This window comes from Oreochromis aureus, linkage group 23 (genome assembly GCF_013358895.1).
Source record: "Oreochromis aureus strain Israel breed Guangdong linkage group 23, ZZ_aureus, whole genome shotgun sequence".
Classification (NCBI taxonomy): domain Eukaryota; kingdom Metazoa; phylum Chordata; class Actinopteri; order Cichliformes; family Cichlidae; genus Oreochromis; species Oreochromis aureus.
Genome location: NC_052963.1, coordinates 45,983,243 through 45,999,700, shown reverse-complemented (window position 1 = coordinate 45,999,700; position 16,458 = coordinate 45,983,243). Strand labels below are relative to the sequence as shown.

The 16,458-nt window shown below is 42.2% G+C and overlaps 1 protein-coding gene across 1 annotated transcript in view; it reads right to left on the bottom strand.

The window, feature by feature from the left end:
* Positions 1-16,458, bottom strand: part of pex5la (peroxisomal biogenesis factor 5-like a) — a 103,437-nt gene that overhangs the window by 1,737 nt on the left and 85,242 nt on the right. Inside the window, 6 exon segments of the mRNA XM_039607085.1 lie at positions 673-830; positions 4,117-4,282; positions 7,396-7,614; positions 10,462-10,532; positions 12,381-12,524; positions 14,331-14,447. Coding sequence (XP_039463019.1) covers positions 673-830; positions 4,117-4,282; positions 7,396-7,614; positions 10,462-10,532; positions 12,381-12,524; positions 14,331-14,447 — 875 coding nt within the window.

The window sequence follows — 16,458 nt, the reverse complement described above, 5'->3', positions numbered from 1 at the left end:
GTTGTTTCTATGACTATTTCTATGCTTTTATTTTGTTAGCGTCTATGCTATTTATTTACTTCGGCCACTGACGGCTGTCTAGTGTAACTGGCTGAGTCTGGATATGTCTTGATGTCTGCTCGTGTCAGATTTCTGGTCATGTGCTGCTGCTTTGAAGTTTTTCTACACTCATAGTAGCTTCAATCTGAATATTTTCTGTTTGTGGCTAAGCAGTTACCTTTTGGATGTTGTCTGGCAGGTACATATTAAAACTCGTTCTATGATAATTTTGAAATATGAATGCATATGATTGGTATCATGAGCTGAATTTATATGTGCAGATAGTATTCCACTTGCCACACGAGATAAATGATTCATAAGAAGAGACCAAGTGCACCAAGTCACACATTTTGCAATTTAGATTCGAGCTGCAATAATAAATCTATCAACAGGAAATTAATCAACATTTTCATTTTTAAGCCAATATCGTCTGCAGCCTTCTCATTGTGAAGATTTCATGCTTTTATTTGGCGTTTATGAAAATTCACATATTAACTCTGTGCATTATCTCACTTCAACTGCTGCCCTTTCTGACCTACACTTTGGCTGTTATGCTTATTAATTCTACTCCACTGCATCACGCAAAAAGAATAGAAATGCTATCCCACTCTCCTGCAGCCCCAGATCACTCACCTGTGTGCCCCCAGGTTAATACAGCTGATGCCCAGGTTGTAGCGGGACCGGATAAACCCCGGCTGCAGCTCCAGGGCTCTTGTGTAAGCCTCCACTGCCTCCTCGCTTCGATCTCCATTCGCCAACGTGGCCCCGAGGCGGTTCCACAACAAGTAGTCCTGCACAAGAGCGCGAGTCGTGGGTTGATTGAGGAATAGGAAATGTCTGGTAGTGAAGGTTTGGCACAGCTCAGCGTGGTGTGTGCTGTCAGATGCTGCCAGCCTAAATAACCTACATACTCAAGACTTGCATTCAGTCATTTAGTCCAATTTAAAATTCATCAGCGACATCGCTTCAATTATTGTTTAATTATTCAAGGCTTAAACGCTGTCCACCTTTGAGGGACCTGAAAAATCACCTAGCAGTGTCTTTAATACAATAGATGGACTAATTAAGAGTTGGATAATCTGGGCTGCTGTGCATCACATGGCCTTCCATCTGCAGTGACAGCGTGACAAAGCAGTCTATTTTTTAGAGACCTAAATAACAAGGGGCTGTTTTGGAGCATTGTAACATCTCTCCTAGTTAAAAGTAACTCAAGAAGGGTAATTTAAGGATAGCTGAGTTACATCACAAAGGATGTCCTTGCTGTTGTTTCCCACCTGCAGGTAGACGGGCACATACAGAGGTCATGGTCTGTTACAGGGATCCTTCATCTCTGGCTAAGCCCAGCACTGGGGTATAATTATCTCCCTTTGTGTTCAGAGCTATTTTTCCAGGAGGGGAGCAGATATTACCAAGTCATATGTGGGAGGCTGGATTTAACAGTGAGTAATATTCATGCTGGCCTGGGACAGTGCTAGGAGGATGGAACTGATTTGCATACAGAAAAATGGTAGAAAAGTTCTTGGTTGTATTTACGTGTGTGTCCATTTTATTTGTCGCATGTCTGTGCGTTCTAGTGGAGTGAATATGCATGCATCTGAGATTATTTTTAGTTCTCTGGGTAATTATGTGTGTTTTTGTGTATGTGTGTGCGGACTGTTGTGCTGGATCACAAGCGAGAGCATATGTGTGCCAGTCAGGAGTTCACCAGGCCAGATTTGGCAGCGCGACAGTTCGCATATTGCTGTGACAGTTTGCTGTGCCTCACTGCATCTGTTTGCACAAGCTCTCCCTTGATATTCGTGGCTCATTCTCGCTATGCTTCGGGGCTTCGCATCTGCTGCGTGTGTTTGGAAGTCTGGCTCTTACAGTATGTACAGTATTAGAAAGCACCGCACACGCTCACAGGAAACATTCCTGAAGGATTCTGGTTCACATCGACACGATAACAACACACACACAACCAAAACACACAGCTGCTGCAGATTTCTCAGCATTCCACCACATCCCAAAGATGCTCTGTTGGACTGGGATCTGGTGACTGTGGTGGCAATTTGAGTGCAGAGACTTCAGTGTCATGTTCAAGAAACCAGTTTGAGGTGATCTGACCCATGGGACGTAGTGTGCTATTCTGCTGTCAGCAGAGGGATGGACACAGTCAGTGATAATAATCAAGTCGGCTGTGGTGTTCAAATACTGACCGGTCGGTACTAAGTGCGCTACATCAGCGGTCCCCAACCACTTGGTCGTATCATTTTATTTTGTTGTATTTATCCGCCACACTTTAAAGGCCTGTCCGTGAAAATATTGTCTGACATGAAACCGTCCGTGGAGCAAAAAAGGGACCGCTGCTCCAGATAATGTACCCAACACCACTCTAACACCAACAGCCTGAGTTATTGATACAAAGCAGGATGAAGCGATTGTTGCTGCAGAATTTGAGACTCATCCAACCAAGCAACATTTTTCCAGTCTTTTATTATCCATGTAAACTGTAGCCTCAGTTTCCTGTTTTAAGCAGGAGAGGCAGCCAGTGTGGTCTTCTGCTGCTGTACTGTGCACTCAGAGACGCTCTTTTCATACACTGCCTGTAATAAGTGGTCAGTTTTTTGGCATTTGCCCTTATTTGATAACAATAATGGAACTAGACAGGAAAGCAGAGAAAGACGGACATCAAGGAGGGATTTTCACCAAGTTTCTCTTTTTTTGAATCGTTCTTTCTAAGAAGATGATTGTGTGTGAAAGCAGATCAGCTGTTTCTGAAATACTAAGACCACTAAGTCTGTCTGGTTCAACAACCATGCCTCATTCAGAGTCACTTAAATCACTTGTCTTCCTCATTCACATGCTCTCAGCAGGTCATCTTCAGTGTACCCACAACTACACCGAGTTGCTGCCATGTGATTTTTGCATTGCGAGCAGTTGAACAGGTATACCTAATAAAGTGGTTGGTGAGCATATATCTTGACGTAATTCATCCTTTGCAAAGCTGAGAGTATATTTGATTCATCATGTTTATCTCTGTAAACATTTCTATTCTGCAGATGACAGCTCACGTACGAGGAGTGACAGGCAAAATATTTTGTGCTCTGTGGTTTTAAGTGATGGGAGACCAATGTAAGTGCCCTCCTCTGAAGACAAATACTGTGAAGTGAAATCATATGTTAACTCGTTTATACACTACACTGCTTTCTTTAGCATGCATGGTCTATGCAAAGAAGTTAAAGAGGTAGAAAAAAACTTGCACTACGATCTGAAACCCCAGGTTTGCCATTTTGACTGTCACCATTTCACTATTTCTGAAGCTAAAAGTGAAGCGACATGGATAATAGACTGGAGCTGATGAGTGATACGTATCATTTTGAAACATCTTTGAGGTGTAACTCCTACTTACTGATCCACCAGCACGACTCAGAAGGGCTGAATCTGGCTGCTTTGCTCTACAAACAGGTCTACATGGAATATAAGAACTGTGAAAGTATCACGACATTCAGTCCAAAGACAAATGACCATGGCACATTCAGAAGCTGCAAATGACCCATCAGGACAACGATAATGATGTGATGTCACTGCCCTCAGTAATGCTCCTGCACAGACAACCTCCTCGTCTCGTCACAAACCTGCTCCTGTTCACTCCAAAATGTCTCATCTATGAGGACAGCACGCCTAATCCTGCACTGTTAGCTACAAGAGCAAACACAAGAGTCTTTATCCATTCCCAGCAGCTTCTGAGGAACAAAAGTAGAGTACTTTCTGATGATAATGTGTCCACAACAACAGAAAACCCACTGTTGTGTCATAACATGGATGTAATCTGTGATCCACAGTTGTATGAAAACTGTTGACATCGGTCGATTAATGCAGTGCCAGCTGCGTAGAACAGAACAGCTGTGTCATACGCTGACTGTCTGTTCCACATGTTCAAAAACTTTAAAGCTGGTTTGTGAACATGTTTGTGAACTCAAAGCAGCCATAATAGCTGGCTTTAAACGTCAGCCTAAAAACATCTTTTTGGAGAACCACAGCACCATGCATATTAAACCGTGCCCTTGTGTGTAGTGCGCAGAGCTGTGTGTCTACCTCGGGCCGCACTGACAAAGCCGTGTTGAAGGCCTCCACGGCTTTGTTAAACTCTCCGCTGAGGTTGTAAAGCACCCCGAGGCCCGTCTGCAAATCTGGGTCAATGCTGTCAGAGTTCTGCTGAACTGCTTCCAGGAAGAGCTCCTTGACCTCTGGTAGCAGGGAGCTGTGGACACACACACACACACACACACACACAAAACTGAGATAAGGATTAGTGTGACTTAAGGCTGCTGAGTAAGCACGTGTAAGACTGCAGGGCTATGATGTGCACTGGATGGGGGAATGATGGGGGGGGGGGGCAAAGAAGGCCAATCGTATGGAAGGAATGAATTTCTGTTTAGATTTTGTAAACAGTTTGTAAACATGTTCGCTCATGTTTGTAAACATGAGTGAAGCTGTGGTCTAATATTTAGCAGTGCATGTATTGAATTGTTAACTCTGTTTCTCTGCAGAACAGACTGAGTGTGTTTCATTGCTGACCAACACCTGTATCATTCACTGACTGTGACCCCGCTGGGTGCCAGACCCACAGTTTGAGAACCACCACACAAAAGTAAAACACTGAAAAAGTGACGGTCAGCTGCTTTAGTGGTCGTGATTTTAAGATAACCTTTATTAGTCCCACACGTGGGAAATTTTGTGTAAAGATAACAGTTATGGTTTGGTTTCCACTTGGGTGGAGCAAAGTTAGGATAGCGATAAAAGGAATGGATAGAAAAGAGGGATGAGGTGAGCAGCAAAAAATAAAAGTGATGTTATTCCGCGGACTAGAGGGGAGACCGCAGTAACTGGGCTGTAACTGTATCTCTTCACACTGACTAGACGATTAATGATTTGATAAAGAGCTACTTTACCTCGGGAGTAGAATTAGGTCTTTCAGATCAGATATACCAAACAACTTCAATTATACGGCTTAAAATATTACAGACAGCGCGCATTTAACAAAGTAATTTAACGAGGTCGACACATGTACTGGTACCCTCCGTCTACCATGTCACCAGTATTACTGCCACTACCAGTGTCACAAGTACATATACGAGAGTATTTACAAATCCTGGAATCGTAATTTCACCAATTTTAACAACAGAAGTCAAATCCAATAAAACACATCTGAAACTTTCTGTTTCTGTCTATCCAAAGCCGCCAGGCTGCAACTCCGACTGTCCAGGAGCTCAGCAATAGTCTGGTCCAGATCTGGGAGGAGCTCCTCCAGGACGCCATCAGTTACCTCATCAGGAGCACGCCCCTTTGTTGTCAGGTACTCCTGGGGCCCATACTGAGTACCATTCTGAGTTGTTGCAATTCAATTTTTACAAAATGGATTTTGGACTGGCTTTCATCATTTTTTTTTACTTTGACCTTTGACCTGTCTTCAGCCCTCTGTGTGTTGATCATTTTTATTTATGGCATCCTTTCATTCCTAACACATTACCCAGTCCATGTCAGTATAGATATCTAGCATGATTGTTTTTTTCTTATTGACAGTTTCAGTGTCTTCCTTTTATTTTTTTGGCTGTGTATATATTTTATATTAGAGAGACGAATAGACCCAATATTAAAAGATAAGCCAGCCAAATAAATGAAGATGTCTGCTTTAATGTGGCTATGGAGTGTAAGCACACGTCAAACTGCCCGTCTGCTACAGCGTCATCAGCTGTGGCAACAACTGCTATTAGGTCTTTAACCAGGAATCTGTGGAAGAAGGTTTTTGTCATTCATATTTGCTAGAATTAAAAATATTCCCAGCACCTGATTTTTATTGTTGAATAAAAAAAAACACAAATTCAGTATGTTAAGCTAGGCAAATAAAAGGAAAAACTAATGTGTGGCTAATGTTAACTGCTAGTATCAAAACCCTTCTTTGCTTCCAGGCTAACGTCCACGTGCCTGTCCTGGATGCATGTGTTGTGGTTAGCATTGTTCTGTTCTGGGTTTGAACACCGGCTGGGACCTTTCTGTGTGGAATCTGCATGCTTTCCCTGTGCCTGCATAGTTTGTCTTCCTCTCACGGGCCATGGCGTGCATGGGTTAGGTTAATGGTCTGTGAAGGTTCTCAGTCATCCAGGTCATCGTAGTCTAAGGAGCTTGGAAAAAAAAGCTTCTGGACTTCTTTAAGTTTCTTGAAGATGTTTCACCTCAGAGAAGCTTCTTCAGTTCTAAGAGCAACTGGTGGAGAGTCCCAGATTTTAAGCCCTATGGGAGTGTCCCCCATGAGGGTCGTGGACCCCCTTTTGATCCTGTACCTAATCACACGAGCCAAGGTGTGAAAACAGGTGTGGGTCACAATTAATGGCAATTGTAAATTGGCTGCAGGTGTAAATGCTAGTTTGTGTCTCTCTGTTAGCCCTTTAAATATACACCAACCTGTCCGGGTTGTACTCTTAGGCTACGTCCACACTAATGCGCTTTCGTTTGAAAACGCATCGTATTCTCTCCATTTTGGCCTCCCGTCCACACTGAGACGGCGTTTTCCTCAAGGAAAAACACAGCGTTTTGAAAATGCTCTCGAAAACGCATACATTTAAAAACGGAGCTGTCCCGTCGCAGTGTGGACGCTCGAAAACACAGACTTTCTAAAACGATGACACATTTTAGCCATGTGATGCAGTCATGTGACCAATTAAACAAAGATAGCGGAGTGCGTTACACAGCAGTTGTTTTGATTGCTCTCAATTTTGACAGCTCTAAAAAAGATGTATATCAGTCTGTACATGCTCCAGACAGCTTTTCTTCAAAATCTTTAATTCTCACTCGCTTTTGCGCGTGCGCAGGACTGGAATGTCAGCGTTTTCATCCGTTTCAATGTGGATGCACAACTCTGTGAAAACAACTGAAAACGCTAGTGTGGACGCGGAGCGTTTTCAGACTATCCGGGCTAGTGTGGACGTAGCCTTAGCTTATAATAGCTGAGACAACCCTTCTCCTTGTGACTCTGAAATTGAGAAGTGGAAGAAAACAGATGGATGGATGGCAAAATAAAAGATAATTATTGTGGAACTAATCAGTGTATTAGTGTACAAAGCAAACATCCGGGACCAGATTTTAAAGTGAAATGTCTTAAACCTGGTTTAGTAATTGTTAACAGCTACAAGAACAAGTTTAAACCTGCACAGCTACATGTTGCTTTCCACTTCATCAACAACTTTGACTTGCTGCAGCCTCTGATATGTATACAAAGCCAACATACGAGACCATCTTTAATAAAGTGGCAAATAAGAGATTTTTATACTGTAGTGATCCTTTTTTAATTAGGTCTAAAGAGTTTAAATACTCTACCTTTCATGTCTGCCCAAGTTGGGAGCATGAGACATCCTGCGCTGGGAGTTTGGAGATCCCGTTAGATGAGTCTTGCCTTTGACGAGATGCTTGTACTTAGGATTGTGTCTCAGCCAGCGGAGGAGGGCCTCACAGGCATCATGGCGCATACCAGTGTTGGTCAGGCTCACTGCCAGAGCCAAGAGGGCTATAAGGTTGTTTGGGTGGAGCTCCAAACACCTGGATGGAGACACGATTCGTTCATGGGAGAAGAGAAATCAAGTAAGGTGTTCACTTCAAAGAGAAATCTAGATTTGACAAGCATTAATTGGGACAGGCCAAAGCAGAGGAACATCAGGCCGAGGCTAATGATTTCTGGGCCAGAGCGAATGAGCAGCACCTCTCCTGCTCCGTCTCTGCTGCAGAGAGTCGTGTTTGCATGCTACCCATAGCTGATGATTTGAATTAGCTTTGCATTTAGGCAAAACGGCATGGGTGCTTGTTCCAGAGACGGAAAGTATGTTTGTAGTGATTGCTGAAGTTATATCACCGGTTATATCACATGGATGCTTGCCATTGAGCTCTGTGCTGGCACTTCATAATTGAAAAGGGGAGAAGAACAGAACAGCGTTGGATGAACGACTTGGATTAGTCGAAAGACTAAAGGGGAGGCCAAAACAAGATTTAGCTCTCAACAAGATAATTTTCAAGCCAGATTTGCTACAGTTGATGTGCCAGTTTCCTTAAAACCATCATAATCTCGCACAAACCAAATTATTTCAGTCCTGCTGCAAATGACATAAACACTGGTTCAAGGCACTGACATTCACTGCATATAAAGTTAGGCCCATAAATACTCACACAATAGCACAAGTGTTGCATTGTTTGCTTCTGTACACGGTCACAGTTGATTTTAATCAAATAATCAAGGTGTGATCAAAGTGCAGACTTGAATTCAAGGCGTTTTACAAAAATAAAAAACTGTTTAGGAATTATAGACATTTTTATACTTAGTCACCCATTTTTATGGGCTTAAAAATAATTAGACAGTCTGACACAATTTTAGGATTTTCCTTTGCAGTCAGTGACGGCCTGTACCTCGACAAATGTTCATGGACATCACCACATGCTGTGTTTCCGTCCTTGAGATGATCTGCCAGGCCTTCACTGCAGCCTCCTACTGTTGCTACTTTTTGGGATCTCTCTGTATCCAGTTTTCTCTTCAGTAACTAAAGGATTGAAAGCCGGTGACTGAGTCGGCCATTGAAGAATAGCTTTGCCTTGCTATGTGCAGTATGCTTCGGGTTATTATTGGTGTGCACTGTGAAATCCTTTCTGATCAGTTTTGCACCATGTAGCAGAGGGTATAGCCTTGTACACTTCACAGTGCATCCTGTTACCTCTATCAATAGTCACACCATCAATAAACAATTGTGACCCAGTGGCACTGGCAGCCATACATGCCCATGCCATAACACAGCCTCCACTGTGTTTGACGGACGATGGGGTTTGCTTCATTTCTCTCGTTTGGCGTACTTTTCTCTTTCCATCATTCTGGTACATCTTGGTTTGATCTGCTGTTCTCGAGTGTAACCAGAGGTTTGCACCTTGTTATTAAACCCTCTATATTTTCGTTCATGAAGGGGTCACATGACACTGATGCGGCTGCATCATGAAACGTGATTTTCACTCAGTTAAATGTTGTGAAGGGTTTTTCTCAGTCAAGGAAAGAATTCTGCTCTCATCTACTTTAGCTGTGCTCTTTCAGGCCCTCTGTGATTTTCTAAGAGAAAGGCATGAACTGGCCTTTCTATGTTTTCTGCCTCTATGACAGGTTTATTTTGTTTTTCAGCCTAATGATGAACTTTACATATAATGTCTTATCTTTTTGACTGTTTCCAGTAAAAAGCTACTAAACAGAAGGTAACCAATTGGAGTCAAGTCCAGATCTTTCATCTGCTTAATTTGTCATTGAATAACAAGGGAACGGGTCTCACCTCGTCAAAAACACACCTTTCAGTCACCTGTCTGAAAAAGGACTTTGCGTAAAAAATGGCAGTTATTACTTAACAGTTAATGTGATACGGTTGTTAAAACCCTTGAGTTATAGCCTGCCCTTCAATCACATCTTAATTGCTTTATTTCAAATAGCAGTACTGTAGGTGTAGCCTTTGTATCAAAGAAGACAGATAATTCTTATTTTCAGGTGGAGCTCATTTTCTGAATTAAAGCATAAACATGGCAAAGCAAAGTTAAGCATATGACATTATTCAACAAACGGATAAAAAAACAGAATACAGCAATGTTGTGAATCTGAAACGATGCCATTGTAACAACAAGATTTATGCCAGCTAAAAACATTTAATCTCACTTCATACAAAAAAGAGCCTTCGCAGATGGAGCCATTACATAACAAAGACCTTCAAATCATAGAAGGAACGTGTAGGGCTCTGCTGGACCGCAGGAATCTCAGGCCAACTCAGATATTCTGCATTACAGCGGACATCATTTGTAATCCACGTCTAACAGTGATCACATTTTCCTAGTATTATTTCTTTCTTCTGAAAAATGGACCATATCTGAAGGAAGAACACTTTCTCCTGAATGGCTGTCGCTTGTGTTTTCTGTTGTCAGCATTCACATTCCCAGAAAGGTGTCATTTCCGGCTTCACCAGTGTGAATGAAAGTGGGTCACCTCCCATTGAGGCTTCTGCTCATAAACTTGCTCTGTGCATTCACCATCCATGTGGGGTGTCTCTGTTTTAAGAATAAAACTCCCAGAGCCTGCTCTTCCCATCTCCATTTAAGGATAACTGTACAAAACTGTGATGGTGTTCTTCTTATAATACTGTTTTAACATCAGCATTTAGTTATGACTTGGTTTTGTTCTAGCAACAACCTACTGCTGTTAAACAGTTCAGCAGGCAAATTTCACATGCTGGGCTTCATCTTTTCACATGACATTTCCACAGTGTCCCACTTGTGGAAACATATGGTGTTCCCGAGCAGCAACAGCTGACAGTTCTCCAATGTCTGCGAGCGTTTTTTGATTTTAAATGGGAACTGAATGCAGTTGTTTGTCATTACCTCTGGAGGGAGACAATCGCTGCCTGCTCGTTCTCATTTTCAGCCTGGGTGGTCCCCAGGACTTGCCAGGCCTGCATCAAAACAATACAAACAGGTAAAGAACAAAGGTAAAAAAACACACAGTGGAAACGGTGTACAGCCTATGTTCTCAAGGGGGGAAACGCAGCAGGAGCAACGGCTGTTGTCTGGCTACTGTGAGTTAAGACATCCACAGCTCCAGCTAATTTTAAGGAAGTACAACTGGGGTATATGCAGTTATGATTAAGACTGACAGTGTTTTATTTGGACTATTGTCCTTAGACACCATCAGATATTATGTAGTAAAACTGAAAAAAGGAAAAAAAGAGTATACTTTAATAATAAATATAGTTTCTTTTGTGTATAACCGCCATGGTACCTATCCAGGTATGCATTTACTGCATTGACAGTGTGTTTGGCATCACTGGCATGCTGAAACATGAAGCCCCTGCCAATCAGATGCTTTATAGATGATATTACAGTGGATCAAAATGTGACGGTAACTGCATCCACGATTGTGCCTCCACCGTGTTTAAAAGTTGGCTGCAGACACTCAGTGATGCTCCTCCATACATACTGTCAACAATTTGAACCAAAATATTTCACATTTGGATTCATCTCTCCAGAAGTTCTCTTGCCTCTCATTTCCTCCCCAGTTTCTGTGTAATTTGGCACACCCCAATCCCCTCCATGCTCTCGAGGCTATGCTGGTAGACACAGCTAACCTCCTGGCAATGGTACGTACTGATGAGCCTTCCTGGAGGAGTTACTACCAACCTCTGTAGGGTCCAGGTATTGCCTCATGCTACCAGTAGTAACACTGACCCTAGCCAATGCAAAACTAGTGAAAACAAGGAGGAAGGAAAAAAATGTCCGTGTCCTCCATCTATAGAACCATTCCTGTTTTGGGGGTTGTCTCATTGTTGCCCAAAGCAGCTGAACCTGATTATCATCCCCTTCTGCTACTAAGCTGAGCAGATCATTATCCCACAGCTTTAACTGACTTCCTCTCCTCTTTAATTTGAATATGTTTATGTGTTACAGGGACGACACTGGCTTGAATTAGGGAAAAGCCCTTCATCAACACAAGAGGCCAGACAATGATATAACGAACCTGAAATCCAATCCAGATTATGAGATTAGTCCCACTGTATGATGTGTCTGTAAGGGCACATTTAATAACCTGTTCTAAAGCTAATCTCTCTACATGCTTTTTTTGTTCAGCTCTTTGAAACCAGGCGCCAAATGATTTCTGAATGATTCAGAGGTCTTCGCAGAGGGCCAATAAGTCACTACGTGCCCTAGAAGGAAATTTGGAATCGTATTAGTTCCATATACCGTGGGATAATCCTCTCCTTGGAATAACTGGCACATTTCTGTATATTCCAGGGGATTCCGAAGTACTTTGAATGAAGGCTTTGCTCTTTCAGCTCGCAAAGAGGTCACTCCATTTGAAATGGGAGGAATACAAAAAAGAGAAAAAACCCTGCAGAATGAGCTATTGTTCATCTCACTGGGCAAATGGAAATTCTCATCAAGTGCAAGTCGAGTACTTTTTTGCTACAGTAAACAACTATTTTTTACAAGGGAAAAAAATCTCCTGACCTCTACAGGCAATCAGCATTGAGCCTGTGGGTGCTGCCTACAAAATCAGCTTCACCCAGCCTGTGGTCAGTGAGGCATTCTTCCTCTGTAGCAGGGGAGGATTTCGCCATAGGTTTGCAATGAAAGCCTCAGTGATCCAGTCCAGCTAGCCGGCGTAAGGCTGCAGGTTTTATCAGCCGTTTGTACTCTAAAAGTGTACAAATGTCTGTAAATATGAATAGCTCTGCTACTGACTTGACGGGGTTAACAGTGTGTGTGTTGACAGCTCCGTGCATATGTATATTAGCAGAGTTCACCTCTGAATCGTGAGGGTCCTGCAGGACAGCTGCTTCCAGCAAAAGAACAGCATTTGGCAAGTCTCCCTCTCGGGATTTCTTCAGTCCCTCTTCGAATGCATTAGGCAAGTCCTTATAAGGATTATCTGTGTGGAAGTAGTAACCCTATCAGCAAGAAGAAAAGATAAAAACAGGGACAGTGGCAATGTCAGTTTTGCTCTCCTATTGTTCCAATGCAAACCAAGTGTCCTGTGCAGTTGTATATTTAAGCAAACCTGCAGGAGCAGGAATTGATCTTTTCTGCTTCACATCAAACCTGGACTGAGCTCCCCAGGGTTTGTCTGCTCTCTTTAAATGTTAAACTTTGCATTTTCAAACTGTGATTACCCTGGTGTGTTGCGTGCTTTTGAGCACAATGACTTTGAAACAGATTTTTCTTTAAGACCGAGCGCTACGTTGGGATCAATACAGAAAGCCCATAAGTCTGATCTCACATGATTTCCTGGCATAAGAAGGTCAGCTGGTGGGTGATGCGTGCTGCTCAGACATGTGCTCATGTCCTCTGAAACTCGGGAAAACGTCATTGTGATGCAGTACACACGCAGGACAGTGTGCAGGCTTTTTTACATCGCATCACAACATATTAACAAGTAGTGTTGATCAATCTGGGGTGAAACAGAAAGAAAAATACAACTAAATTATTATTGTTTTGTATTTTTCTTCTTCAGAATGACATATTTTTAGACTCTTAGACTGCTTTCAATAAAATAAGCAGCTTTAGCTTTCACTCGCTGTTTCACTCACATCTTGGTTTTCATATTGTCACTCTTCTCATGCATAATAGGGAATCGGCGAAACAGACCTAGAGACCACCTCGTCCCTTTGTGGCACAGCATTCACCCAGCAGCTGACTCTAGGTGAAAATAATCCATATTCCCCAACAACCTGGCTAGTGGTTGTTGGCTGTGTTGCTGAAAACTTCTATTAAAATGCTTTGGTCACTCGCAGGTTGCCACGGTCACCTGTAGCTTACCTGGAAGAGGCAACTTGTCTGCATAGACTCCCTAATTGGCCTCCTAGCTAGTGAAACTTGAGAGTGTGACAGGGTACATGGCACAGGTTCACAATCACTTAGCCAGTGTTTGCAGACAATTAGGCATCTTCCACACAAACTGGAGGTGACCGCGGCTATCAGCTAATGCTAACCCACAGTATAGTAACTGGTAGTGATGGCATCACTGGCTGGTCTTTAGCAATCAGTTTCCCAGCAACGACAAGCGACCTCCAGTAACTACTGGCAACCAGTAGAGGAATACTCATCTTTGCATGGATACCAGTGCTTGCCAGGTGTTCTCCAGCTGCTATCTAGGTGTGTGTGACTGAGACCAAAGGCTTCACATTCAACACCGAGTAGTTTAACACTAGTTTAGACATCATTCCTCATTTTTTAAACCCATTAACATATATAAAAGTTCTGGATCCACAAAGCTCGGTACATTACAGTAACCTTAAAGTCTCTGCTAGTTGACCGTTAACCTCAGGGTGACAAGCCTCCATTAATCACGCCTGTTTCTAAAATCCCTCCTTGCTCACTCATTCATCACTTTGAGACTTCAAGGCCGCTTACTGATCATAAATCTTCCCTCATGTGAACCGCATTGTGAGAATATTAGCACAGGTTTATTTTATGGTTGCATAATTCTGACAGTCATACATGGATAAATACAGAATTGGACACTAAATTAAAGTGGAAGACAAAAAACAGCTCGGATATTTTAAATGTTGATCCATAGAGGCTGATAAAACGATATTTGGTTTCAGGTTTTTATAGATGTCAGATGTAAACATACTGCACACAGAAAAATTATAAACTTTCACTCTAGGCACCCATGCAGTTCTGCATATTCCTGCATCACTGTCATCAGGACAAATCTGCATACACGCTGAAAGTAACATTTTAATGATAGTGACCTTCTCGTACGGAGACACAGTGGAGGGAATCTGTGCCTGCTCGTTTTCCGTCAGCCAGTTTCGCCGAGCCAGCTCTTCCCACTCTGCCTGCATCTTATCCCAGAACTCAGTATCTGACTGCACACATCAGAGAGAGGGAGAGAGAGGACACAGTTCAAGAAAAAAGGAAGGAAGGAGTGGAAGGTGACAGGGGGGAAATGAGTGATTAGTTAGCTCTCGCAATTTGCATTCACCCTACTGGTGGAAATGTCACGTCTGCCCTGCTTACTTTCTGTAACGTATAGACCTCACACTCCTGATGACTCATCACATCTGCATGTCAAGGCAGAGTTTAGAGGAAAAATGCTTTATGCTCAAAATGCAGCTGCAGAAAATGGATGAAGACCAGACCAGAATAAAACACGCAGCTGGAACCTTCTTTCAACAGAATCGGTTAATTCATTCAAAACAGCAGCTAAACCTTTAGTACTGTTTCTGCTGTTCAATAATTTGCGTATTTTAAGCTTGGTCTGTTCTTTCAAAGACAATCAGAAACACACAAAACATTCACATTTCCTTGACAGAGTTGGATCTCTATCAGGATGACATTTGAACCTTTCAATCAGCAGGCCGAAGGCTGTCAGTGTAATGTGGGAGTTTGCTTCCTGGAGCATTTTCTAACCCTAACATTTCGTCTGACAGGAAATCAAAGTCTGTACAGGGAACCTTTTAAATACACGTTTGTTTATGCCATCAATTAGTTTAATCAACCAGAGTTTGTGTGTTGTTTTGCAATAACCCTTGAATACAACATCTTACTGTAATGTAATTAACGGCAAGACTACTAATTATAAGGAAACTGTTGAATTATATTTATTTATTATTTATTATGGTAGCAGAGCTATAAACACTTGAAAGAGGCTTTAAAAACTCAATCAGAAGAAAACCTGTTAAAATTGTTGTAATTTTGTTGCAAGCAATCTCATTGTTTAATTGTAAACTAAAACCGTTACTTGGCAAAGCAAAATGTTGCATTGAGGAAAACAAAATCAAACTATACAGCTTCAAGTGTAAGGAGCTCAGAAAGAAAAGCGTCTCTTTAGGTTTCTCGAAGACGTTTCATCCAAGAAGCTTCTTCAGTTCTAAGAGCGGCGATTGGTGGAGAGTCCCAGATTTAAGCCCTGTGGGAGTGTCCCCCAAAGAGGGACATGGACCCATTAAGGGCTTTGGAGCGTGATGTCACGGGGGTGGGCGTGGAAAGGATTTTGGCCTGATGCGCCATTTTCCGGGTCCAAACAAAGCGAAAGCACACACAACAGCCATGGTTCGTACTGCAATGTTCGATCGCACGACCGGCACAGGAATAAGCTTAAAAAGGGTTTGTCTTTTTATTCTTTCCCAACCTGGAAGCAACATGAGGGAGCTCATATAGCGGACCTTACCAAACGAAGGCGTCTAGCCTGGATAGCAGCCGTGAGATGAGCTGATATCCAGTTCGCTTCCATCTCCAGATATCTGTTGGTGCTCCAGACATTTTCATTCCGGTGTTGTGCCAAAAAGTGATTTCCAATGTTTCTGTGTATTTTTTATGTGTAATATCTTTACGTATGTTCGTAAATAGACTTCGGTGAACAGGGTTTACAAAGGGGTTACATATAGAATTAAAAAATTATCTGTTTTTCAAGTATCTTTACAACTCTGTGTTATTGTACTTACATTATAACCAATCCAGTTCTTTATCCCCACTTAAAATATTTTTACAGAACTATTGTAATATTTGCTGCCTGTCCTGTTGGCCAGCTTACTCTTACAAAACACATTTTTAATGTTAATGACATTTTTTAACTGCATAAATAAAGGTTATATAAAAGTAACTGCCAAAAAGTGATTGCGGCTTCTACCTTGTTACACGAATGTTGTTTGTGGCTCAAGATGACTTTGTCATCCATAGGGATGCATTTGACATATGTTTAACATATTATAGCCCAACAAGTTACTTTATAGCAGTTTAAATACGAGCAATCAGTTTTTGGCAAATACCGGAAATCCGTTTTTGGCAGACAATCACTGTTTGGCACAACACCGGTAAGGTCTATATATGTTCATATCACTCTTTATAGCTTATTAATATTATCGTTGGTGGTCTCGG